We start from the raw sequence: 26,866 nt of genomic DNA on the forward strand, positions 1-26,866 counted from the left end.
CTGTTCAAATTGAGGTATTCCTTTACTTGCACCCTGATAATTAAAAATAGCCAATAGGCATTTATATTGAACATAAATCTGGATGAAATTAAAAATTAACATACAAACTTATCTTTTTGGTTGCATCCTATAAAACGGTTAATTTTTTTATCTCTGTTTGACAATGTGCCTACCTCTCTTACCTCAATATGTGCTAAAATCTGTTGTACAGGAGATTTTAATTTTGATCTATAGTGATATATTTGCTAAGGATGTTAATGAGTTTAACTTGTTGTTGGATAATGTTGGTCTTATGTAAGTAATCTTGAATCCAACGCGAATTTCACCAAGTTCCCTTCTTATAGACTTAATATTAATTCTTAGGGATATAAATGTTATAAATAGTGGTACGTGGTCAGGTCCACATCTTCCTGATTTACCAAAACTCTATTATAAAAATCAAATTAAGTATTTTGAATACAAAGATATTATATAGTCTTAATATGATTTACAGTCTATAACGTAGCGAAATATCTATGATATTCAAACCATTAAAGTAAGCTTTCTTACAGATAACATCCGAGCGCTATTGGACTTTAAAGATATAAAAGAAGTAAAACTGAGGTTAATAGGGAATACTATACAAGGTTGCGTAATTTGACAACTCTAACTCTAAAACAAGAAAAAAAATTATTTCTAAATAATCAACTATTAAAATCGGACAATTATTGGCAGTACTAAATTATTATATAATAATATTTAATTAGGTACTCCCTAATATTGACCTTTAAAGGAAGCAAGACGTGATAGTTCGTTAACAGTAGCATATTAAAAAACTATATCCTATAATAGGATGTACCGTTACGGATCTGTAATACGGCTCTACCAAGGATCTGTGGTCTCTAGTTTGGTGAGAATGAATATCAGAATGAGCCCACTTTAAAGGAATTAGACAAAATAATACCGAAATACCTGATCACTTTTAATGTTTAAATGTCCGTTATTCCACAAAACCATGTCAATAATAAAGATGTTTTTTTAAATTTATCCTAGTCTAAGAAATGGAAATTCTTAAATTAATCTCAGAGTTTAAGTCCAAAGTGATAGAATCTAATCAGTTGAATATAAAGATAATGTATTTGTATTGTTCTTTCCTTTTGCCTTATATAGCACATCTCATTAATTATTGCTTAATAAACTCAACTTTTCCAAATCAATGGAAATGTGCTATAATAACAGCCCTAACCAAATATAGTGACCCAAAAGAATATAAGGCTCTAAGATCAACATAACAGATAATATTTTGAGGACCACCGACATAGAAAAAATTACAATTTTAACACTTTTTGATTACACCAAAGCCTTCGATACTATAGATCATCGAATATTAATAAAGTAATAAAAACATATTTAAGTTCACGTCTACGCAACTATATTACTTGTCTTTTAAAGATCAAGCTCGTAAGTCGATTCAATTTATTAATACAGAATTAGAAAACTTAAGATCTGTTTCCCTACAGCATTCTTTTCATCTAAATCCAAGCAAGTGTTGTTTGTTAATAGTTGGTCCTAAAAATGATGTGCAAGTTATTAAAAATCAATTTAGTGCTAGGGTAGGTGACATGTCGTTAGATATAAAGGAAAATATAGAAAATCTTGGTCTTAATTTTGACAGTCAAGACTTTAATTATTATACAGCAATCGACGCATTCTATCCTAAGGATTAAAAACCATTTTATGTGACTTCAAAAAAACCGTATACAAGCAAAATTCCTGTTTGCGGTATATCTATAAAATTCGTAAATATAAAAGAATTTCTCATAAACTCTCTGTAAGAAACTGGCTTAAATAAATGGAAACCAGTCGTACTGTGCATCTTTTTATAAAAGGTTATTACTTTATAAGATACCTAAACTCCTGGATAAAATTATCGCACCACTAATTATTTTGTCAAGAAAATTTAAATAAAAATAAATATCAGTTAAAACAGTTATAATATCTTTTCTCGTATAAAAAGCAGAACTGGACAAAAACTATGTTTATGCTTTATCATGGAACATGCTGCTCGTGAGGAGTGAGAATACATCCACAGGAAAGTTTTCATAATTTGATACGAGGAATGCTGCGAAGACTTCAAGCGGTCATTGCAGCTAGAGGTAGCAATACACGTTATTAAGAATTCATTATGGGTCTATTGTTTTATTTTTGTATCAAAATTGAAGTTAGTGAAAATCGATGCTTTTCCTTGTATTGAATTTAGTTACTTAAATCTCGCTTTGTTAAATAGAAGATAATTGTTTTTGTTAAGTTATAATGCATAGTTAACAATGCTTATAAGTTTGCTTATTTTTTTATCGTTATTAAAAAAAAATCTCTAACAATCAAGTGGTGCGATAATTTTGTCCAGGAGTTTATATATCTTTACAATAAAATTATTTATAGATTGCACGGACATAAAAGAAATATTAGATTTAAAGGTTTGATGGCACCTCTTCTCTATCGAACATCTATTTATGAACAGAGTTTTTCCTATAATGTTTCAAAGCTTTACAACTCTATTCCTAATAGGTTTAAGGTTTTAGAGCCACGAATCTTTAAACATAAAATTCCCTAACAAGCTTTACCGCTTCAGGGCGTATTTATATTTGTATTTATGTATTTGGCTGTGTATGGATTTGAAATTATTATAATAATAATAATAATAAATATTTTTTATTTGCAAACTCAACATAACTATATAAAAAAAGAGGAAGAAATACACCTTTATTATTTTATGCAAATAAAAGGCCGACAAATTCAGAATTCTGCCAAGGCAGATTCTGGTCGTTAACATTATCTTAAATAAACATTATTATTATTATTATTATTATTATTATTATTATAAAATCTTTAATCATTATTTCCAACAGGAGAGTTAAATAAAAAAAATATGCCTATAACTAATGTTTCAAAACTTCTGCCGTTCTATGTACTATTCAAAATAAGTCTGTTCTTTATTTTATTTTATTATATTGTACAACTATATGCAGGGGGTCAATTTGAAAAGGTACCAACTTCCATATTTCTGCCCCTGTATAAAATTATTCTAAAGGTCTTTTCAAGAATACCACAGATTTAATACTAAATGTTAATGTTAATATGTTAATACTTTATAAGAAACAAATTAAAACCGTAAATAGATTTATTTTTTTAAGTAATAACTATTATTGTAATGAAATAGAACATAAAAAGGTAATAAAACGTAATTTAATTTAAGAAATGTTTAAAATGTTGTCCATTCTTTTCCAAACAATAATATAGTAAACTTCTGCCTGGATTTCTCTACACGCAGCTGCGATTCTTCTATTTAAATCTTCCAAATGACTAGGTTGGGTTTTAAAAATAATTGATTTTAAATGCCTTCATAAAAAAAATCTAAAGGTGATAAATCGGGTGATCGTGGGGGCCACTTAATTGCTCCCCGTCGACTAATCTATTTGCCAGGAAATGTTACTTCTAACCACTTTCTAACCGGAACAAAAAAGTGTGGTGGAGCTCCATCTTAGTTGGAGGTGTGTTAAATTTTCTTGCAAAATCATATTACCCGCTGCATCAGTTTGATTTTCTAATCTAGATGTTAATAAAGGGGTCTATTGTGTCTTTCAGTAGATCAAGGTAAAGTTCACCGGTTAGATTAATAGTTAGAGAATAATGAAGCTTTAATTAAATTTCCAAGAATACCAGCTCAAACATTTATTTTCTCTGGATACTGCGTGTGACCTAAAAATTCACGGAATTCTTATTACTCCAGCAACGACAATTTTTTTTTGTTGACATTTTCATGTAAAAAAAATGTAAAACACTCATCAGTAAAGCAAATATTCTGTAAAATTTTAGAAAACTCAATTCTTTTATCAAAATCGTCATCAAAAAGCTGTTGAAGAATTTGCATATAATACGAGTGAAATAGATGTAACTTAAGTGCATTTCATACTGTTTCGTCATATAGTATAATAGAAATATTTTAGGTGGATACATAGAGGGCCGCCATTTGTATGGTCTTCCCCTTCTGTTGCAGCTGATCAGCTGTTTTTGGCAATTAATTTTGATAGTTTTGAATTAGAGCAGTTGAGATTGAGTTTGAGATTTTGTTCTTTCTGTTTACAAATTAAACATTTAATAGATTTTTTGTATTGGGTGGATGTTTTTTTTTAAATTTTTCTACATTTATATTTGAGAGGAAAAACACATGCAATGCAGCTATATTCTCGTGAAAATAGACCATACTAGTGCTGGGCAATGTTCAACGATGCTTTTGAAACATTGATCCTCTTGATCGATGTTTTATTTCTATGCACTATCCAGACCCAGACTAAGTTTCAATTTATAAGTGAAATCTTTATTTATTTAATTTTAATTAAATCGGTTTTCGATATGTTCCTGACATCGATGTAGGAAAACACCAATTAAGGCAATCAATTTTTAAGGCATCGATGTTATCGTTCGGTGTCACCGCCTATGGTCAACATCCATATTTTATTGCGATGTCTCAGCACTAATTCATACAAATGGCAGCCATAGTCATTAGACAATAGGCGCAGGTCTTGGCCCATTCTACACTTTATCTATTTCTATGAGTGATATAGAGAGTTCTGCATTAAATGTGCATAACCGAACCAGTTTCCATAAACTCAGCAATTAATTTTAAAACATATTTATGAATTAATTGACTATTAGGAAATCGTTAAACATTGCTGTCGTTCTTCTTGCACATCTTTGACTTTTCCCGTAAATAAGAATAATTTATGTTTATTGCTCAAGAATAAACACTATTCTTTAAAATATACTTAAGAGCGCACAACGCTTGACTTTATTGACTTTTTGGACAACCTTTTAATTAATTTATCAATAGATACTAAAGTGATATTACTACTATTTAAGGAAATCTATTATGTTTGCTTGATTTTTTGCAAGTTTCTCAATTAAAAGGTCGATTATGTGGTATTGTTGAAGGGCTAATTAGCAGGCCTTTAAAATAAGGTACGTCTTTTCATTTAGCATTTTAGAGGTTATGTCCACCCTCGCCAGGGGGCTGCTGCAATTTGATTGAAAACTAACCTAAAAAATGTCCCTCTCAAAAATAAATTTGACGTATTTTTGGAAGTTGTTAAATTTTATACAGGAGCAGAAATATAGAGAGTGGCACCTTTTCAAATTGACATCCTGTCTATGCCCTATTGATAATATATATTTATTTATTTTTTGTAAGATTTTTCTCTTGAATTAAGGTACTATGGATAACTAAGGTTAAGTAGAGCAAGATAAATAAACCTATTTTTCTAGGTTTTCTACATCTGGACTTATTGCTATTAATTATTTATTTGACTCATAAACTATAAGACCGACAAACTAATCAAAAGGGATTTTTTCATTCAATGAGACCTAAAAAGTTTGCTTAATAAATAACACGCACTACTTGTATTCAGCGTATATAATAGATTAAGAATTGCTGCCTAGCGCTTTCGGCCGTAGGCCATCATCAGGGCTTAAGATATTTTCAAAGCAACGACCCTATTGTAGAAAAACGATGCCACAAAATTTTTTTTTTTTTTAGTATGTTAGAAACCATAAGCAATATGTGGTGTACCATTTTTCTAGGGTCGTTGCTTTGAAAATGTCTTAAGCCCTGATGAATTGTAATACGCATTGTAATGGCATTCGAGTCCAGATTTTAATCCAGAAGTTATGTACCAATTTAATGCTCAGAATCAAATAATTTGTAATTGAAGAGACCTAAAGAGACGAGACTTGTATGAGAATTAGGAAATGCCTTGAGACATCATTTTAGAAAATCTCAGTTTCTAAACTGAAGTACTTATTAATATAAAAAATAAATAAATCTGAGTCATTTCCAGTCATTTCATTTAGGTTCAACAATTTTTTGATTGAAAAAACCGGAAAATACGAAATTTTCTTAAAAAGGTGGAAATTTTAAATTTTTATTAAGAGGTTGGCTCCAAGATGGAGCAATATCACTTTATACAATCTCAACTTTCTAGCTTAAGTTCTTTTTAATATAAATAATAAGCAAGTGACAATCATGAGCAGTAAAATTATGCACAACAATTTGATATTTAGTTTCAAATAACTTGCCACTGAAAAAAAAGTGTCTAAGACATCACTCTAGAAAAGCTCACTAGCCCAAGTACTTTTTAATAAAAAATAATAAGCAAATGGCATTCGTGTCCAATTAAGTTATGCATTAATTTAATATTTAGGTTGAAATAACTTGTGAATGATAAGTCTTATAAAGATTAAACTTTTATCACAAATAGGAAGTGCCTTGGGAGACTACCTCAGAAAATCTTATTTTTCTAACTTTTTTTTATTTTTTAACTTTTCTGACATTTTCTAAATTTCAAAAATAAAAAAAAACGTCAGCCACTTTAAATTAAGTTATGCACTAAATATATTTATGTTTTATTAACTTTTGAATGATGAAGCCTAAAAATTTGAAAGCTTCATAAGAAATGTGAAACATCTCGAGGTATCACTCCAGAAAACCTGAACTTTTTGGCTAAAATACTTTTTAATTTAAAAAATAAATAAATGGCATTCATGTCCAATTAAGTTGTGCCTCAATTTAGTATATTTTTTTTTGAGATATAGAGGTCACCTTGAGGCATCATTTTAAAAAATCTTAGCTGCCTGGCTATAGTACTATTCAATTTAAAAAAAAAATAGCAGTAATGCTCTATTAACTTCTATATTTCTATTGTGTATTTGAGGCAATGGAACGTACATTTATTCATTTAATAATTATTTGGACTACTAGGATTAGATTTAGAATTAATAGGCAGCAATTTTTAATTTATTATATACGCTGAATACAAGTAGTGTGTTTTATTTACTAAAAAAAAATACTGAAAATAGAAATGACTTTTCAAAAAAAAAAACATTTACTTTCAACCAATCTACCGATTGGAATACTCGGTACTGCCGTACGTGTGAATGGCTCGCCACAATCTTTATATCGATATTTTTTTCTCTGCGAGCTCGTCTGCTTTTTGCCATCGGTCCCGTTTTAAGAAGGAAAACAAGTTCAACACGCGGCGGTCGGTGAGTATACGTTTCGCAAAAAACTACAGGTTCATTGAAGGAGAGTTCTTTTTTCATTCTCGATTTATCGTTCTTGGCCTTGTTCGGTTTTGTTGCGGTTTTTTCCGATATCGGTGCATCGAGGTTCGGGTTCGGTTCAACTTTTTTTTTTTATATAATAATAATTATTTGTTGCAGCATCGCTCGGTCAGCGCTGGTTGATAGCGGGAAACCGCGAAAACGCATTAAAATTCTCCGGACATGAGTTTTATGACAAAATGTTTGGGTTTGTTCGATAAAAACAATGTTACAAAATAGTAAATATTATAGGCAAACATATAGTTTATCAAAAATAGTCAGACCAGATTTATATACAAAGTATTAGTGAACAATTTCAGCTCATCTTCAGTAAGGTAGTTGATGTGGATAGACCAATACTCGTTTAAATGTCTTTTTTTTTTGGCTTTGTGCTGTCACATTTAGTCACGTGTTTGTATATAGGAACTCAATATAGTAGTTATAAAATTACACTTTTGGGTAGTATGACATTGTATCTAATAAAAAGAGTATAAAAAAAGGAATAGCGCAAGAAAGATTAATATTAAGGATCTTAAACAGGGTCACACGCTTCTTGTCCTAGAGCCAATACAGGACATTTGCTCAGATAGGTAGGTAAACAATAGGGAAAAAACAAAGGAATCTCCAAGTAACTAAAATTATTAACTAGTGCATATACGTTCAAGTTATATTTTCCTTTTGGACTATTTCAAAAATTTTAGGAAAATAGACTCCATTCTATCGTTCGCAACTACGTTTGCCATAAGTGAAGTATGACACATAAGAAGCAAACCAAGTTCTTTCAATTTATTATGCAGAAACTTTATCACTACGCCAATATTATTTTTATATTCAAATCAAGTATGGTTCAAATCATCAATTGCCTGGTTGTCGCAATTACATATATGTGAGTCGTTTATTCCTAATTTATGTAAATATTTATGAAAATGACAATGACCCACTAGAAATCTGAAGAAAAACGGGGTTGTCAAATATCTTGGATAATCGTTTGAATCTCAAAATTGGAAACTAGCGAAAGCAAGCATTGAACGCTTTGGAAAGGGTAGTAGATTGTTCGCAAAAGCATAGCTTAAAGATAAATCCCAGCAAGACAGTGGTACTTTACTTTGGCAAAAACAAGTCTGATCTAAACAAGGAATTGAAATTAACGACTCAGGAAAATGGTACAGTCAGTGTTTATTATGGAACATCAATCAAGACATTTGTCGGCCGAAGAATGTCAGTAGGCAGTCACTTTACTGGAAGCGTTATACGGAGACAGGTCAGCACTTAAGAAGACCTGGTCAAGGCAGACATCGTATAAACTATAAGATTATTTCTGTGTTACTTACTGTATGTTATGTATATATTTTAGACAAATAAAAATGATTAAAAAAAATTACACAAGTTTAAGACCGTTTCATAAGACTCTCTGCTTTAAGACAAAGGTTTGTTACAGGAAGATTGCTGTAGATACAGCAACAGGAAGCAGATGAATTCGGAATTAATTTCAACTGATACTGTTCGTTGACGCCTAGCTAAATCTAATCTGAGACCAAGAATCCCAGCGCGAGGACCAGCTTGGACCCCAGGGCATCGTAGAGCATGGTTAACTTTTACTAGGGAACACATCGATTGGGCCAATGAAGACTGGGAAAGATTGATATGATTTGCGTTTTTGCTCAGTCAAATTATAGAGTGCAGCCAGAAGGTATTTAGAATTATATCTAAATCGAAGACAACCCAGTCAAGAACTGTTTAGATGTATGTATACCCGCCTAGGCGAAACAGGGTGTTTTCGTTCTAAAACCCTAAATGGTCCTCCAAAAAATATCAACGTCGATGATGAAGAAGAGGTTTTAGCTTGTATTTCGGAAAATCCTATCAGATCTCAGTACTCGTCGGTTAAGTACGGCAACAGAAATAAGCCAATCGTCTATCTGGAGAATTTTAAAAAAAGAGAATCTCCGTCCATATCACTATACTCCTGTCCAAAATTTGCTACCTCAAGATTTACCAGTTCGCCTACAGTTTGCTCAATTTATGCTAGATAAACAATTCAAAGACCAAGAATTTCTTAATGACTTTCTTTTCATCGATAAGGCGACGTTTACTAGACGAGGTGTTTTTAATTGGAAAAACAATCATTTGTGGGAAAATCCACATGCTCCAAAGGAACGACATTTTCAGCACGAATTCCATGTAAATATTTAGTGTGGTGTGATATCTCGTTTTTTTAATGGCCCTTTTGAACTTCCTCCTAATCTGAACGGGTTCCTCTATTTAAACTTATGAATATCTGAATGAACATTTTCCTCACCGGTGGATTGGGCGTGGCAGTGAATTTGTTTGGCCACCTTAAGTCCAGACTTAAACCCTCTAGACTTCTCAAAATAGTCACACATGAAGGACATGGTTTACAAAGATACAATTATTAATTTCATCGAAGAGTTACAACAGAAAATTCAAGAAGCTGCTAATATTATCAAAAATAATCGACAAACGATCTTTAATATTCAAAGAAGTTTAACGAGACGCCTTACAAAGTATATTGAGATGGAAGGCGAGCATTTACTTTGAAGTTTTCTTTTAATATTGTTACTGATTGTTATTTGTTATCTTTACTGTTGTTACCCAGTATAGTAGTAATTTAAAAGAATAAATTCCTATTAAGCCAATGTAATATATATATATATATATATATATATATATATATATTTTTTTTTTTTATGGTAAACACAAGCACAAAAGGAAAGTCCTATGTCACTCTTGGAGTGGTGCTTGCGCGAAGATATTTGTGGGCATTTATCTTGAATCGCCGCAGGTTGTATGCGTCGGGAAATATGTGAGGTGGAAGCCCGCCATATAGGTGGCTTAGGATTTTTTACGCTAAATGTTTGAAATGCAAATAACTTAAAAATTGATAGAGTTACATGAAATAAACAAGAGAACCTTTTTTATTCAAAAATAAACTGCCTTTTAGATTTTTAGTCGGTTTGGCCATAGCTGATTGGGCTAAAAAGATATGTTCTAATTTACCTAAGTAACAGGGTGTAACTAACGCCCTGTATAAATTACGCTAATTTTACTAAAAAATTCATGATTTTCATGTCAAAATACATAAAATCACCAATTTTCAAGACGACGCTGCTTAAAATCACAAAATTATTAAGAAATTTCAAATTAAAATTTCAACTTTAAATACCCTGTATCTCGTAAACCTGCAAAATTTGTATAAGACATGTTAAGCTCAATCGCCATATTTTGGTGCCTAGTATCTCCAGTTCAGAGATTGCTCATTCTTAGTGAATCGAAAACGTACCGCAAGGCATTACAAGGTGTGAAAAAATTTTTCGGCAAAATCCAAAAATACGTCTAGTATGTTTGTCAAGGGGACAACTTTTGACATAAAAACCATTTCAAAAAACTCAATCCCCTAAGCGGGGGTGACATCCCCTAATTTTTTTCAAATAGGACGGAGGGTCAAGTGATACTTCCTTAAAAAGGTCTTGCCATTCCCTATACATCGCTGCTTAGTTTTTAAAAATTGAGTCACTCGTTCAAGAAATATGAACCCTTGAAAGTTGAACAATAATGTGTGTGTAATTTATTGAGAGAGTGAGACTGAACCCAGAATGAACATAGCATACATCTTTAACACATCATTTCAAGTAAACAAACGATAAGAATACGAAAAACATTTTTTTTTTTTTTTAAATGAACTTGTCCTTTTTACGGCAAATTCTTAGTTTTGCTAGATAGTTGTTTTGTGGTTAAAGTGTTTAAAAATTGTTGAACCTTTAAATTTATTATCAATTATGGTGTACTCAATTGCAGAAAGAGTAGAGATTATTGAGCTTTTTTTTTAAACCAATGTGTGTGGAAATCGGGTCACAGATTTATTTAATCAACGGCATCCTGGGAAACGTCTCTCTGGGAAAATTGTTCTGGAATTGGTTGCAAAGTTTCGCGAAACAGATTCAGTTCATAACAAAAAGAGGGATATTGAAAATGCACGATTTCATGAGGCTATGGAGATTGCAGTATTGAGGGAAGTTGCAATGGAGTCGCAAGTACGCTAAGTACAAGACAATTGGCTATTGCAACGGGGGTGTCTCGAATAAGTGTTCAAAGGGTATTGAAGAAATACAAGTTCCATCCCTATAAAAGTCGCTTAGTGCAAGAATTGAATGAAGACGAATTTGATCGTCGCTGGCAGTTTTGCAAAGTTATCAGTGACCCAATACCAGTTAAACAATAATAATTTCATATTTAATGTGTGTTTTTCGGACGAGTGTTGTTGCTTCCTAAATGGTTTAGTGAATCGCCACAATTGCCGTTTTTAGTAAATGTATGAGCTGGTATTTTTGGAAATTCCATTGTGGGCCCTTTTTTCCTCCCTGGAAATTTAACAGGTGATTTGTAAAAAAAAACATCTTGTCGAACTTGCATTGTCTTATTTATTTAATGTAACACGACGTTTCGGTTGGTCAGTATCTCCAACCGTTATCAAGTGTAAACTGATACTTACCAACCGAAACGTCGTGTTACATTAAATAAATAAGACAATGCAAGTTCGACAAGATGTTTTCACTGTACCATTGTCTACCACCTTCAAAAACAGGTGATATGTACTTAGATTAGTTACAAAATTCCATCGACTCAGCTCTAACAAATATCATAGAAGAGGACCGCGCATACAATGAACAGAAATTGATTTTCCAACAAGACGGAGCTCTTCCACATTTCTCACTAAATTTACGCAACTATTTAAATGACAGATTTCCAGGACGCTGGATAGGACGAAGGGGCGCAATTGAGTGGCCCACCTCGGTCACCCGACTTAAGTCCTTTAGATTTTTTCTCGTAAGACACATAAAATCCGTAGTTTACAAAACTCCACCTGCTACATTAGAAGAGTTGCGAAGAAGAACTATTAACGAATGTCGCGACGTGACACCGCAAATGCTTCTAAACCTTCGGCAATGGTTTGGATATATTTTGTATCACCCTATGAACGTTGGCGAACAGCACTTCAAGTTTTTTTTTTTTTTTTTTTTTTTAAATCGCTCTTAGCATTTTTCGTCACACATTATTGTTTAACTTTCAAGGGCCCCATATTTCTTAAACGTGTGTCTCAATTTTTAAAAACTAAGCAGCGTTGTATAGGGAATTACAAGGCCCTTTTAAAGAGATACCACTTGACCCCCCGTCCTATTTGAAAAAAATTGGGGGATGTCACCCTCGCCTTGGGAGTTGACTTTTTTGAAATGGTTTTTATGTCAAAAGTTGTCCTCCTGACAAGCATACTTGCGACGTATTTTTGGATTTTGCCGAAAAGTTTTTTCCCACCCTGTAATGCCTTGCGGTACATTTTCAATGGGCCACAATACGAGTATATTTTTTACACGCACCACTACTATTTAAATATAGTAGTGGCACAGTATTCTGTAAATCTGTGGTAGTGGTGCGTTAATTTTCCTGCCCAGTGTATTTGTGTTTTATGCTACCAAGTCGAAGTCCGCCAAAGGAATGATCATGATTACGCCGAGAGCCGCGTCTCACGCGTCGGCCTAACCCCTATCGCCTGCCTCCCCACCACCACCCCATTGTTGCGTCGCCGGCAGACGAACCGCCGACTTCACTTGTTCGAATATTATGATGATGAGGTCGTTACGTAATTTCAGAGCGGCCCGTACCCCCTCCACCGAAAATATTCGACGCACAAATTACCCCCACCGACCCCCGTTCGTTTTCCTTACTAGTCGATACCCCTCTCTATGGCAGCGCTCGCGACCGGCTGGCCGTGGATGCTGCCCGACCGAATTCAGAAACCGTCGTCGCCTTTTTGTAAAATGTTTTAGTATGTTAGTGTAGTTTTTGCCATCGATAGGCGCGCTCGTTTTTTAAAAAGCCGCTCTTGCGTTCACTCACTCACTAAACTCCGGCAACGACTACGTACGGCTCACATTAATTCGACGACCACTTGCTGATTCGTTATCATCGGAGCGCTTTTCGATATTCGAACCTCGATAGTTTGCGCGGCAAAACTTTTTTGTTTTTTTTTAAATTTCGTACCTCTGGACACTCAGTGTGATATTTGATTGTGATTCTTCGGGAACTATTTTGACTGAACCACGGGTCCTTTATACTAATAGTGATTTTATTAATGTTATACAGTTAGTTAAATTTATTAATGCAACCAATTTCGCGTCCACCTCTTCGAGCCTAAGTTATAAAGCTGGAGTCGAGGCTTGACTACAGATCCGGAGGATTGGACTTTCACCAGCCTCCTCCCACTATGCTGCTGGAAAATAACACCAACTACCTGCAACGCTCCATAGATACTCTGAGAAGCCTCGGAGATCGGTTGGGGGACAGAGACATACGGCTCAACTTACACCATCAAGACTACCATAGGGGCAGCGAGAGATTAGATAGGAATTACAACCATCACAACCAAAGCATCAACAATGGATTGGAATTAAACCTAAGCCTCAACTCAGCAGATCGGTTGCTGCAGGAGCGCATTCAGCAAGAACGTATGCAACAGGAGCGTAACCTAGAAAGGATTCTTAATGAGCGCTCGATGCACCACGATCAAAGAATGAATCTCGATCACAGCTTGAGCCTGGAACGGCTTAACCTTGAACGATCCCTCACGCAAAGTCTGGACCGTAACCTTAACCTCACGCATCACCAAAATAATAACGAACGACCGCTAGGAGACAGGGGAAACCTGAACGGCGAACCCAGGCTCCTAGATAGAAACCTAAACAGCCTAGGTTATGGTCAGGACGGCCGGGACACGTTAAGAAACCCCGACCTAAGCGACCTCAAATACAGGGAATACAAGGCGCACTTAGAGAACCTGCGGGAGAGTTCAAGGTCGCTGGAGGGAGCCGGCGGTATCGTCCGGGGTGACGAGGGGGGTCTGGATCGGGGAACGACGCCGACCACCCCGCCCACGCCGCTCAGCGTCGGCGAGAATTTTCACGAAGAAAAGGTAAGTGACAGTGTGTTTTTTCTTTCTTGGAAGGTTAATTATTTTTCTGGATTTTATCGCTCTTGTTTAAATAGGGTATATAGGGTAAATACTCCAGTACAGTTTTGTCATATATGAACTTAAACATTCTATAAAAAAAATATTTAGCTAGAAAATTTATATTTAGCCACTAATTTTAGCCACAAAATTGATTTAAAAAGAAATTGATGTCTACTAAAAAAGATTAAAAAATTGGAGATTTATACTACATGTTTTTAAAAAATATCATTTTTCCTACAAAAATGCACTTTTGCTAGTGATCAGACTTACGCTAGCAGAATATCGTATAACCAGTAGTCGAACAGAACTGGGTTGGTCAATTAATATCAGTTCAGGAGTAGTAAATAATTAGTTGAGAGCTTCACTTTACTTTAGATCAAGCAAAAATGTTAGTTGAATAAAGTAGAAAAAATGCCAAAAAATTATGCTTTATTTTTTCATTTATTCAAGTACTCAGCAAGATGAATTTAGAATTGGGACAAAGATAGAAATTGAAAAACCAATTGAAACTCTTTACCTCAATCCGATAACACTATTAAAATACTTCCAGCTGATAAAGGCTTTGCTACTGTTTTTTTTTAATATTAACACTTAAAATAAATTAAATTTGTTAATTAATGATGGTAATTATTCTAAATTATCTAACGATCCTACAAAAAGACAAATTTATAATTTACTTAAATGTTTTTTAAGTAACCAACCTTTTGATATTGATAGATTTATATTAATTCCACATAATAGTAAAACACCACATTTTTATGGCTTACAAAAATACAGAAAATAAATGTTCCTTTAAGACCTATAGTTAGTAGCATATATTCACCTACTCACCCTCGCAAAATATCTTAGCTCCATACACTAATAATATTGCTTCTTACATTAAAAAATCCTCACTTTTTTAGAAAAACTTTCTACAATTTCTTCTTACAATTATAATTATTGATAATTATTGACTTCAATAAATTTTTTAGCGCATTTTGAAAAATTATTAAAATCAATCAAAGTATTGACATTTTTCTGACTGAAGTGCCTGGAAAAAATAAAATAAATTGATTTTTATTAGCAACTAAATATCTTAATTTCTAGTAGTTAAAATGATGTAATTAATGATTTCTAGGATACTCCTGGGACTTTTGAAGCAACTGCTAAAAAAATTATCAAAATCCTTGCACTAAAAATCGAGATATTGATATTTTTCTTACTGGCGTGCCTGGCAAAAATTAAATAATTTATCTCTTATTGGCAACTAAATATCTTGATTTCTAGTGGCTAAAATATTATATCTTTTGATTTTTAGGGTACTCGTAAGAGCTTTTAAAGAAACTACTAGAAAAAATATTGAAGTTCATACAGTAATCAAGATACTGACATTTTTCTCACTGGAGTGCCTAAAAGAAATAAAATTATTTGACTCTCTTTTTACTTTTAACTTTAAATATTGTCAAAAATAAATTAAAGAATAATAATAATTTAGCAGAACGCACAACACTAAGCGTTAGTACAATTTTAGCACTATTGTGTAAAAACTGCTTATTTCCAATATAAAAATGAATTTTATCAATAAAACTATGATAGGACTATGGGTTCTTTTTTAATTAAAAAAAAGATTTACAAAATTTTGAAACTATAATTTACTGTAAACCAACTCATACTAATTTTTTTAGATATTTTAATTTTAATTTTAATCATTCAATAATGGTAAAAAGTTTATATGATCGTGCAAACATTAATCAATATTTGAACGAAAAAGATTTTTTTTTAAATATCTAAATAAAAAATTATTATTCCAAAGAGTTTCTGGAAAATTGCTTTAAATAGTTTGACAATCCATAGAGACGGGATCTTTGTGTGGGCAATATATGTGAGGGTGTGCAGGGGGTTCACGCGAAAAAACCCGTCTACATCAACGAATCTCTAACAAAGTCTAATCGTGCGTTGTTTAAGAAGTGTCGTGACTATAAAAGGAAAGAAAACATAAAATACTTGTGGGTGAGGGATGGAAAAATTTGTATGCGAAAAAATGACACTTCGAAGAAGTTTGTAATCTATACAGAAAATTCATTGATTGATGTTAACTGAAAATGAAGGTAAATATTTAAAAGTTTACTATCAAAACTGTCAAGGTCTTAATTCTAAGTTATTTAATCTTAGGCTATCAATCTCTTCTTCAGATTATGATGTTGTTGTCTTGACGGAGACTTGGATCCAGCCATCTATCTATGACCGCGAGTTTATCGATCAAAGATATATAGTTTATCGAAAAGATCGTGACCTAATTCGATCAGGTAAAGGAACGGGAGGGGGAACCCTGGTCGCCGTCAAGACAGAAATATCATCCCAACTGTTACCCATATCGTGCAATAATAGCAACATAGAGGATATCTGGATTAAATTATGTTTTTCTTCTCAAAACTTGTATTTATGTAGTACTTATATACCTCCAAGGATGTCATATGACACTTATAGTGAATTTTTTGATACTGCAGAAAGGTATCTACAAGGCCAAAATAATAAAATTCTTATTTTAGGGGACTTTAATATACCAACTTTAGTAGATGTAGAAAATAGGAATATTTTTAATAACATAGAAAGTAGATATTTACAAATGATAAACCTGTTAGACTTGCGACAACATAATAAAATTCTTAACGATAGAAATAGGGTTCTTGATCTTGTTTTGAGCAATTTTTCTTTAATTGTAAATAGAAACAACTCTCCTTTTATAAGGGAATATCCGGATCATCCCACTTTGTTTTGCAAGCTTGAATTTAGCAATACTTCTAACAAAAAAACTTTTAATAGCCAATATAACTATAAAAAGGCAGACTTTTTAAAACTTTACAGATTGCTTGAAAATGTTAACTGGGATGATCTAAAAAGCAGTTCTGATGTGAACCAAGTAACAAATATTTTTTACAAAAAAATATATGATATTTTGGATAAATGTGTACCAATGGCACGTGAATGTAAAGAGCATTATCTACCGTGGTTTACTAAAGAAATAATTTTAAATTTAAAAAGAAAGGAAAGATTGAGAAAAAAATACAAAAAATCTAATAGTCCCGCAGATAGAGCAAATTTCATTTATATCAGAAGTAAAGTAAAAAGTGACATTAAAATTGCATATAAAAAATACATAGAGGAGGTAGAAACAAAAATAGCTAGCGACCCTAGTAACTTCTGGAGGTACACAAGTTCAACAAAGTCAGGTACTTGTTCATCCAATACTCCAATGTTATACAGAGACCAGGAAATAATCGAGAACAGGGATATCGCTGACGCTTTTGCCTCGCATTTTTCTAGTATTGTTCAATCAGATCCCTCTGGCTACACCCTGGATTTTACTCCGGCGGTTCCTCTGACAAATGCGACTTTGTTTGTAAAGGGTATTATGGTGGAAGATATTAGGGTCGCTGTAAAAAAATTAAAACCTAAAAAATCGATCGGGCCAGATAAGATACCACCCTATATCTTTAAAGCATGTATTGATCTTCTAATTGAGCCCTTATTAATAATATTTAACCTAATATTGAAAAAAAAAATGTATCCAGATTTATGGAAAACCTCAAAAATAGCTCCTATATTTAAAAGTGGTGACAAGGCTGATATTTCAAATTATAGACCTGTAGCATTAATTTGTTGTCCAAGCAAAATTTTTGAATCAATATTATATAACAAAATTTATAATCATATAATCGGTGTTGTCACTGAAAAACAGCACGGTTTTATAAATAAGAGGTCAACAGCCACAAATTTAACCACATTTTTGCAGAAGCTGAATGGCGTGGTTGACTCTAACGGACAGGTAGATGTTATATATACCGATTTTTCTAAAGCGTTCGATAGAGTCAACCACGACATTTTGTTAAGAAAGCTAGATTGGTTTGGCTTATCGCACGATCTTCTGCAGTTGCTTGCTTCATTCTTGCAATCAAGGATACAATATCTAGTATATAGAGGGTGTACATCTCGAAGTTTTGTCGCTTTGTCAGGGGTGCCTCAGGGGTCTAACCTGGGGCCATTGCTTTTTTTATGTCTTATCAACGATCTACCATTGTGCTTAAAATATTGTGATGGTGAAATGTTTGCCGATGATTTTAAATTTTATAGAGCAATTAATAGTATTAAGGACTGCGAACTCCTTCAGCATGACCTGAATAGAGTAATACTTTGGGCAAAACAAAACAGATTATCTTTTAATGTTGAAAAGTGTATTTCAGTAAATTTTACTAGAAAAAAAGTGCCAATTAATTACAATTATAAAATGGGTACTAATGTCTTAAAATGTAAAACAGAAATAAAAGACTTGGGAGTAGTTTTCGACAATAAGTTGCATTTCGATGCTCATATTAACACGGTTGTTAATAAGGCATTTAAGATTTTGGGTTTTATAATTCGTAATGCCTGTAACTTTACTAACTTAAAGACCATTACTACTCTCTATAATGTCTATGTTCGCAGCATATTGGAATATGCCTCGATTGTTTGGTGTCCATTCTATTCGGTTTACAAACAAATGCTGGAAAAAGTTCAAAAAAGATTTTTGCGGTATTTGTACTATAAAAAACATGGTGTGTATCTGATGGATATATCTTATGAAAATCTTTTGACAGAATTTAATTTAAAAAAACTTGGTTCCAGAAGAACTGTGGCCTGCTTGTTGTTTACGCATAAGATCCTTCATAATAATATAGATTGTTCATTTCTTCTCGAAAAATTGCTTTTAACGGTAAACATTCATAATAATAGAGATTTAGGAACTTTTTATATAAATAAAACAAATACCAATTTAGGTAAAAAGTCGCCAATTTTTCGAATGTCCAGTGCCGCCAACCTACTATTTCATATTGACATATTTTACGAACCATTTGGGAAATTTAAAAAAAATATATCTGATGTAGAATACTTTTAAGTTTTTTTTCTTTTTAGTATTTTTTTATTTTGAGTTACCTAATGTGTTATCTGGGGGGCAAAGAATCTATTTTTTTTAAATTTTGTAATATGTAGTGCTTACTGTGCTTATTAGTCATTAAGGACCAATTGTAATCATTTAATGGACTTTGTGTCTGTAGATTGCATAAATAAATAAATAAATAAATAAATAAATAAATAAATAAATCCACGGAAAAAATTGATTTAACCAATTTTTCCCCATAAATCTTATTTTACCTTTTATTCCAGGTTTTTCTGATAAGATAAAAAAAATTGCTAAAAATTTAACATAAGAAATATATTTAAATAGCAAAACACATTACGATATTTATTAACAGAAACTAAACCTTTTAATGAAAATTAATTTAATAAAAATGTAATAAAATATAAAATTCCTTGTACTTTTACATAGGTAAAACCTGTAGACCTGTAATACACAACATGCATTCGACAATAACCATAAAATAAACTGGAAACGCTTCCTCAATCTTAGCAAAAGGACCAATTTCAAAATTAAGTAAATTAAAATAAAGTGCATTTATAAAGTTAAATGACGATAAATGCCTAGCTACTTGTTCAATTGATTTTAATAACACATGGATTTCTTTATTAAAAGAGAGCTAGAACAGGGCATTTTCAAAATTAATTGCTAATTTAAAATATATTTTATTTATATATCTTCTATTGTTAAATTACATGAGGATCACACCCCTTTAATTATAAAAGAAGTAACTTTTGATTTTCTTGTTATCTTTTAAAACAGTCAATCTATTAATCGACCGTCAGATTATAACAAAAAATTACTATTGTCTTATTAAGAAAGAAGTCCAAAGAAAGAGATTGAAAAGATAAATAAATTTTTTTCATATTTTTAATTTAATTTTAGAATATGAGATAAACTACCGATTATTGAGCCATTACATTTTTTCATTGAGAGAATTGTAAAAGGATATATATGTCTCTTGTTGTATCACAGTGGGAATATGCAAATGCATCAATGATATGGTCCCCTTTTTACACAAATTGTTGTACTGACCTAGAAAGGGTCCAAAATAAATTTATTTGATTTTGTTTATATAAGCTTGATATGAGAATTCCCAACGATCACATTTATGATAATGCTCGGAGGTTATTGGACTTATCAGTGCTGAGCCAAAGGAGAGCTTATGCTGATTTGGTGGACTTGTACAAATTGGTGAATGCTCAGTTAAACTGTCCTGAACTCCTTGGTGCAATATCTTTTAATATACCATCTAGGAATTTCAGGCATAATAGGTTATTCTCACTACCATTTCATAGCACTAATTATGCATCCCACTTCCTATTGAATGGAGACTTAAATTTATTAATTCTAATGAAGTTTAAATATTGGGGTATTAAATATTTAAATATTTATATATTAAATATCTAGTCTACCAAATCTAAAAATTTTAATTTTATTACTAAATTGCATTTAGAGTCATACAAGCAAAGCAAAACATTGTGTAAAATTAACCTAGACTAAGGAAATCCATAAAAATTGGATCAAATTGATCTTGAAAACCACTTGTCATAATTAATGTATTACAAATTATTTTCTATTGCGTTCAAAAAAATTACATAGATATCTTTTTTATTATTGAATTCTGATTATCTGAATTTTGATTATTGAATGTTTTGATTTTTAGTGGTTAAAATGTTGTAATTATTGATTTTTAGGATACTCCAATAAATTTTTTAACACATCTTAAAAAAATTACTGAAATCAGTCAAGATATTGACATCTTTCTGACTGAAGTGCCTGGAAAAAATAAAATAATTTGACACTTATTAGCAACTGAATATCTTAATTTCTAGTAGCTAAAATGATGTAATTAATGATTTCTAGGATACTCCTGGGACTTTTCAAGTAACTAGAAACGTATCATCCATTTTTTCTCTGAGAGACCAAACGAAAACAAAAGTCACGGTCTCATCAAATCCATATAATTGTTTTAAAAGCTACACGTGTTTCGCTCCTATCGGAGCATCATCAGGCCTAAAAAATACATTAAGATATTTTTCACAAAAAGAACGCTTATAAAACTCATTACCTAGACCTACACAGATCACATTACAACTAACAACAAAAGAAAAGCTAGGTTAAGTTAACAATTCCCACTATAGATAAAAATATATGCTTAAAAAAATAAAAATGTAAAATGTCACCAGTGGGGAACGATCCAGCAACGTTTAGATTCACAGGCGCGCGTCTAACCCATAGGCCACCAAATAACATGATCAAAAATGGGGAACAATCCGAACTATACTAATATGTGTGAATATCAGTTAACAATAAAAACTAAAAATATCTAAAAAGAAGAAAAGACTTTTTAAGAGAGGTTGTTATAAATGAGGTGAGGTTCAAACGTGAAAATATCGTTCACACACACAAGGACAGGGCTCTTCTTAGCTTTAGTTATTTCCCTTTTTTCTAACAAGTCCAGTTTTTTGCCTTTTGAGCACTCATGCAAAATATCCGCTCCCTGAGTTAAAGAAAAAAACGATGTGAGGAGGCCAATAAATGATTTGCAAACGCCGATTTAGTTTCGATCATGTCAGTATCCGAAAGAGAGCGAGACACGTGTAGCTTTTAAAAAAATTATACGGATTTGATGAGACCGTGACTTTATTTTGTTTTCACGTAACTGCTAAAAAATTATCGAAATCCTTACCCGAAAAATCAAGATACTAATATTTTTCTTACTGGAGTGCCTGGAAGAAATTTAATAATTTGGCTCATAATGGCAATTGAGTATCTTGATTTCTATTAGATCAAATGTTATAATTATTGATTTTTATGATACTCTTAAGGCTTTTTAAGCAACTACTAAAAAAACTATCGAAATCCTTACACCAAAAATCAAGATATTGATATTTTTCTTACTGGAGTGCCTGGCAAAAATTAAATAATTTATCTCTTATTGACAACTAAATATCTTGATTCTTAGTGGCTAAAATATCATAACTATTGATTTCTAGGTTACTCGTAAGGGCTTTTAAAAGAACTACTAGAAGAAAATTATTAAAATTCATACAGTAGCAATCAAGATATTGACATTTTTCTTACTGGAGTGCCTGGAAGAAACAAAATAATTCGAATCTTATTGGCAACTTAATATTTTTATTTCTAGTGACTAAAGCATTGTAGTTATTGATTTACAGGATGCTTCAAGGGCCTAATAATCAACTGAAAAAATTATTGAAATCAATACAATAAAAATCAAGCAATTGATATTTTTCTCACTGGAGTGCCTGGATGAAATAAAATGATTTGTAATAATAAATAAGGAAATTTATTTAGCATAATAGCTACATACATTACAATAATTATAATTATAATATAAAGCAGTACTAAAGTCTAAAAAGAAAATAAACCACAATATTAATAATAAACCAATAAAAGTTCATTACATACAGGGCTATGTTAGGTATAATAGAGTTGTGATCAGCGTAATAAAAGAAAACGTACACAACAATTATTGGTATAAATAAAACCTAACCTAGGACAACACAAATGGTATAATAAAACTTATAATTAAAACGTATAATAAACTCTACAGGATGCTCCAAAGGCTTAATAATCAACTATTGAAATAAATATTGAAATCCATACACTAAAAATCAAGATATTGAGATTTTTCTCACTAGAGTGCCTGAAAGAAGTAGAATAATTTGTCTCTTATTGGCAAATAAAAATCTTGACTTCTAGTGACTAAAACGTTGTAGTTTTTGACCTATTGGATGCTCCAAAGGCTTAGTAATCAACCACTGAAAAAATATTGAAATCGAATCACTAAAAATCAAGCAATTGATATTTTTCTTACTGGAATGCCTGAAAAAAATAAAATAATTTGACTCATATAAGCAACTCAATAATTTTATTTCTAGTGAATAAAACGTTGTAGTTATTGTTCTACAGAATGCTTCAAAGGCTTAATAATCAACTATTGAAAAAAATATTGAAATCCATACACTAAAAATCAAGATATTGATACTTTTTTTACTGGAATGCCTGGAAAAAATTAAATAATTTGACTCTTATTAGCAACTCAATATTTTTATTTCTAGTGACTAAAACGTTATAGTTATTGATCTATTGGATGCTCCAAAGGCATAGTAATCAACCACTGAAAAAAATATTGAAATCGATTCACTAAAAATCAAGTAATTGATATTTTTCTCACTGGAGTGCCTGGAAGAAATAAAATGATTTGTCTCTTATTGACAGTAAACTTCTTGATTTTTAGTGGCTAAAATGTCTTAAATTGAAAGAAGTCGTCCATATTCTCAAAGAGACCCTGATATAAATAAATCAAAGAAGAACAACACAAAGTCTCGGTCTCAAAAATTCTTTAATTTGTTAGAATGGTGACAGGTGTTTCGCTCCTAAGAGCATCATCAGACCTAAAAAATAATGTAAACAAAACCAAACAATATTACAAAAAGACCTTAAAGTAAAAAAGTATACCTCAAGAAGGTTAAAAACACGCCCAACTGGGTCAAATATACACACACATACTGACCGGTAAAATATAAGTTCAAAAAACTGACGTGGCAAATATATACAAAACAAGAACATAGAACTTAAATACAAGAAAATAATAAAAAAGTAAAAAAGGTACTATCGAGATTTGAACCTACAACCTTGCAGCAAGACTGTTACTGTTTGCTGCGTTGACCGCTAGGCCACACCGTTCAGGCGATCTGATGATGCTCTTAGGAACGAAACACGTGTCACCATTCTAACAAATTAAAGAATTTTTGAGACCGAGACTTTGTGTTGTTAACCTTTGATTTATTTTAAAATGTCTTAGTTATTGATTTATAGGATACTCCAAGGGCCTTTTAATCAACTACTGAAAAATATCTTAAAATTCTTCTTTTTAGTCTATTATAAATCAAGATATTTATACTTTCTTTACTGACTTATCTTGATTTCTAATGGCTAAAATATAATTGTTGTGTTTGTATTAAATATAAATTGCTTCATGTACAAGAGAGAAAAATAAGGGAAAACTCTTCGGATTTGTATTTTTTTATTTTTACAAGCAAATGAATTATTTATTTCTAATGTCGTAATATCTTGAAACCAAATAAGAATTACATAATAATATATGGGTGTTCCTCCAGACTCGCTCTGTATAAAAATAAAATATACTAGACAAATTTCTACTCACGATTAAGAAGCATTAAATAATTTTAATTGTTTTTATAATTTAATACATAATGTATGAAAATTTTCACTCAATAAAATCATTGATTTAGTCTGATACAAGGGTAATGTGTGCTTCCATGCATGCTCCGTCATGCTTGCACAATCAATACAGAGCAGAAAAATAAACGATTAAAATTCTAACGTGGAAAATAATGTGTTAACGATAATTGTAAACCAAAACATCAATTTTCAACAAATTGAGCACACACGCATTTTTTACTTTAATTAATGTTACCATCGGATTCACCATGTCTAATTTTGTTACCACAATAATTATTATTGCACAATTTAAAAAAAAAACGCTACTGTAAATTTCTAGGTAGAAAAATATATATCTAAAAATGTGTTCTCATAATAAATATGTATATAACCAGTTTTTATAATATTCAGGTCCCTATACTTATATAAGATAATCAGATGTAATTTCCAATTCTTGTGTTGAGAACACTTTATTCCCAGTTTAAGAGAACTGGTTTCGTATAAGGGTAAAAACCTGCATATACCCTCAATTTACAATCAAATATAGATTTACTAGAAATTTATTACCCTGATCAGAGGAACATTCAACCCACCTGATCATTACACGTAATTCGATAATGATCAAAATATCTTGATCGTATATCAACTGGAACCTAATAATTATATGATCGAAGTATTATAATTTATTTATTTTTTAATCCACTTAGATGCAGAACCACTACCCTCATCGTCAATTTCCGCTTAACTCCACGCATTAGAACAAAAATCTTGTTTTTGCAGTAAACATGTGACGTACAATTTACGATCAATCTTCTTGATTACTCCGGCAACCGCACTAATATTTTTAAAATCGCATCAAATGTTTTAATTATTAAAAAGGTTATTAAAAAGCTCATTAGAGGACTTAATTATTAATCGATTTTAATTTCCTTATCCTCGAAATGTGTACAATTATTTTGATTTCTTAATAATGCCGATCGGAATCCGGAAAATAAAAATAAAATTCTTCCGCTAAAAGGTTTGAATTAAAAATGAAATTAAAATTGTGGCGTCGATATTTACGGTAAACGTTAAAACATTACATATTTATGAAGGGCACAAAAAAAGTAACGAAATCATAAATTTTAACAACTTTATTTTGTTTAATAGATTGTTGTCAATATTATTATATGAATGTCATGAAATTGAAAAGGCGTATTATACAATTGGATTAAAGTTGGTGGATCGAAAAATAAATGTTTACGGAATATTTTGATTTAATTTTGTAAACGAGATTTTAATTATCATCATTTTAGCTAATAGAAATCAAGATATTCAGTTGCTAATAATAGTCAGTTTATTTAATTTTTTCCAGGCACTCCAGTAAGAAAAAAATAAATTGCTTGATTTTTAGTGTATGAACTTCAATATTTTTTTAGCAGTTACTTGAAAAGTCGCAGGAGTATCCTAGAAATCAATAACTATAACGTTTTAGTCAGTAGAAATCAAGATATTTACTTGTTAATAAGAGACAAATTATTCTATTTGTTCCAGGCACTCCAGTGAGAAAAATCTCAACATCTTGATTTTTAGTGTATTGCTTTCAATAATTTTTTTAGCAGGTACTTGAGGAGCCCTTAGAGTATACTAGAAATTAATAATTACGATATTTTAGCCACGAGAAATTATAATATTCAGTTGCCAATAGGAATCGAATTATTTTATTTCTTCCAGGTACTCCAGTAAGAAAAATGTCAATATCTTGACTTTTACTGTATGAATTTTAATAATTTTTCTAGTAGTTTTTTTAAAAGCCCTTACTAGTATCCTAGAAATCAATAATTATGATATTTAAGCCACTAAGAATCAAGATATTTAATTGCCAATAAGAGATAAATTATTTAATTTTTGCCAGGCACTCCAGTGAGAAAAATATCAATATCTTGATTTTTAGTGTAAGGATTTTCATAATTTTTTTAGTAGTTGCTTAAAAAGCCTCTGGAGTATCATAAAATAAATTTTAAGTTTCGGGTTTGTGACCCAATATCTTCAATATTGCAGAGGGTTGTTGGTTGGTTGGTTGATCCGCAATATTGAAGATATTGGATCACAAACACGAAACTGAAAATAACGAAAACTTGGAACATCGACAGACTGTAACGTAACAACATGGGATTTTTGGAAAATATAAAACGTAATCATGAAATACAAACCTATGAATACTTGAAAAAATGGGCGAACATCAGCAAACAACTTGCGAATTACAGAAATCACAAGTGTTTTCTTTTATAATGTAAAACCAACCAGTGTCCTGAGGATGGCTTAATATAAGTCGAAACGTCGACTTTTAGGTAAACAGGTTTCTGTTTTATTTCTGACCCCACCCAACAAGCCTCTGCAATATAAAAATAAATAATTAAAACATTTGATCTACTAGAAATCAAGATACTCAATTGCCATTAGGAGTCAAATTATTTTATTTCTTCCAGGCACTCCAGTGAGAAAAATATCACTATCTTGATTTTTAGTGTATGGATTTCAATAATTTTTTCAGCAGTTGCTTGAAAAATCCTTGAGGTATC

The 26,866-nt window shown here is 31.5% G+C and overlaps 1 protein-coding gene across 4 annotated transcripts in view; it reads left to right on the top strand.

The window, feature by feature from the left end:
• Window positions 1-26,866, top strand: part of LOC126738967 (zinc finger protein rotund) — a 539,771-nt gene that overhangs the window by 467,149 nt on the left and 45,756 nt on the right. The window contains exon 1 of one of the 4 annotated variants that reach the window (XM_050444474.1): window positions 12,894-14,119. The exons of the other annotated variants lie outside the window; for them this stretch is intronic. Coding sequence (XP_050300431.1) covers window positions 13,415-14,119 — 705 coding nt within the window. The 5' untranslated portion in view covers window positions 12,894-13,414. Of the gene's footprint in view, window positions 1-12,893; window positions 14,120-26,866 lie in introns of those variants that run through there. 4 annotated transcript variants of the gene reach the window in all.

This window comes from Anthonomus grandis, chromosome 7 (genome assembly GCF_022605725.1).
Source record: "Anthonomus grandis grandis chromosome 7, icAntGran1.3, whole genome shotgun sequence".
NCBI lineage: Eukaryota > Metazoa > Arthropoda > Insecta > Coleoptera > Curculionidae > Anthonomus > Anthonomus grandis.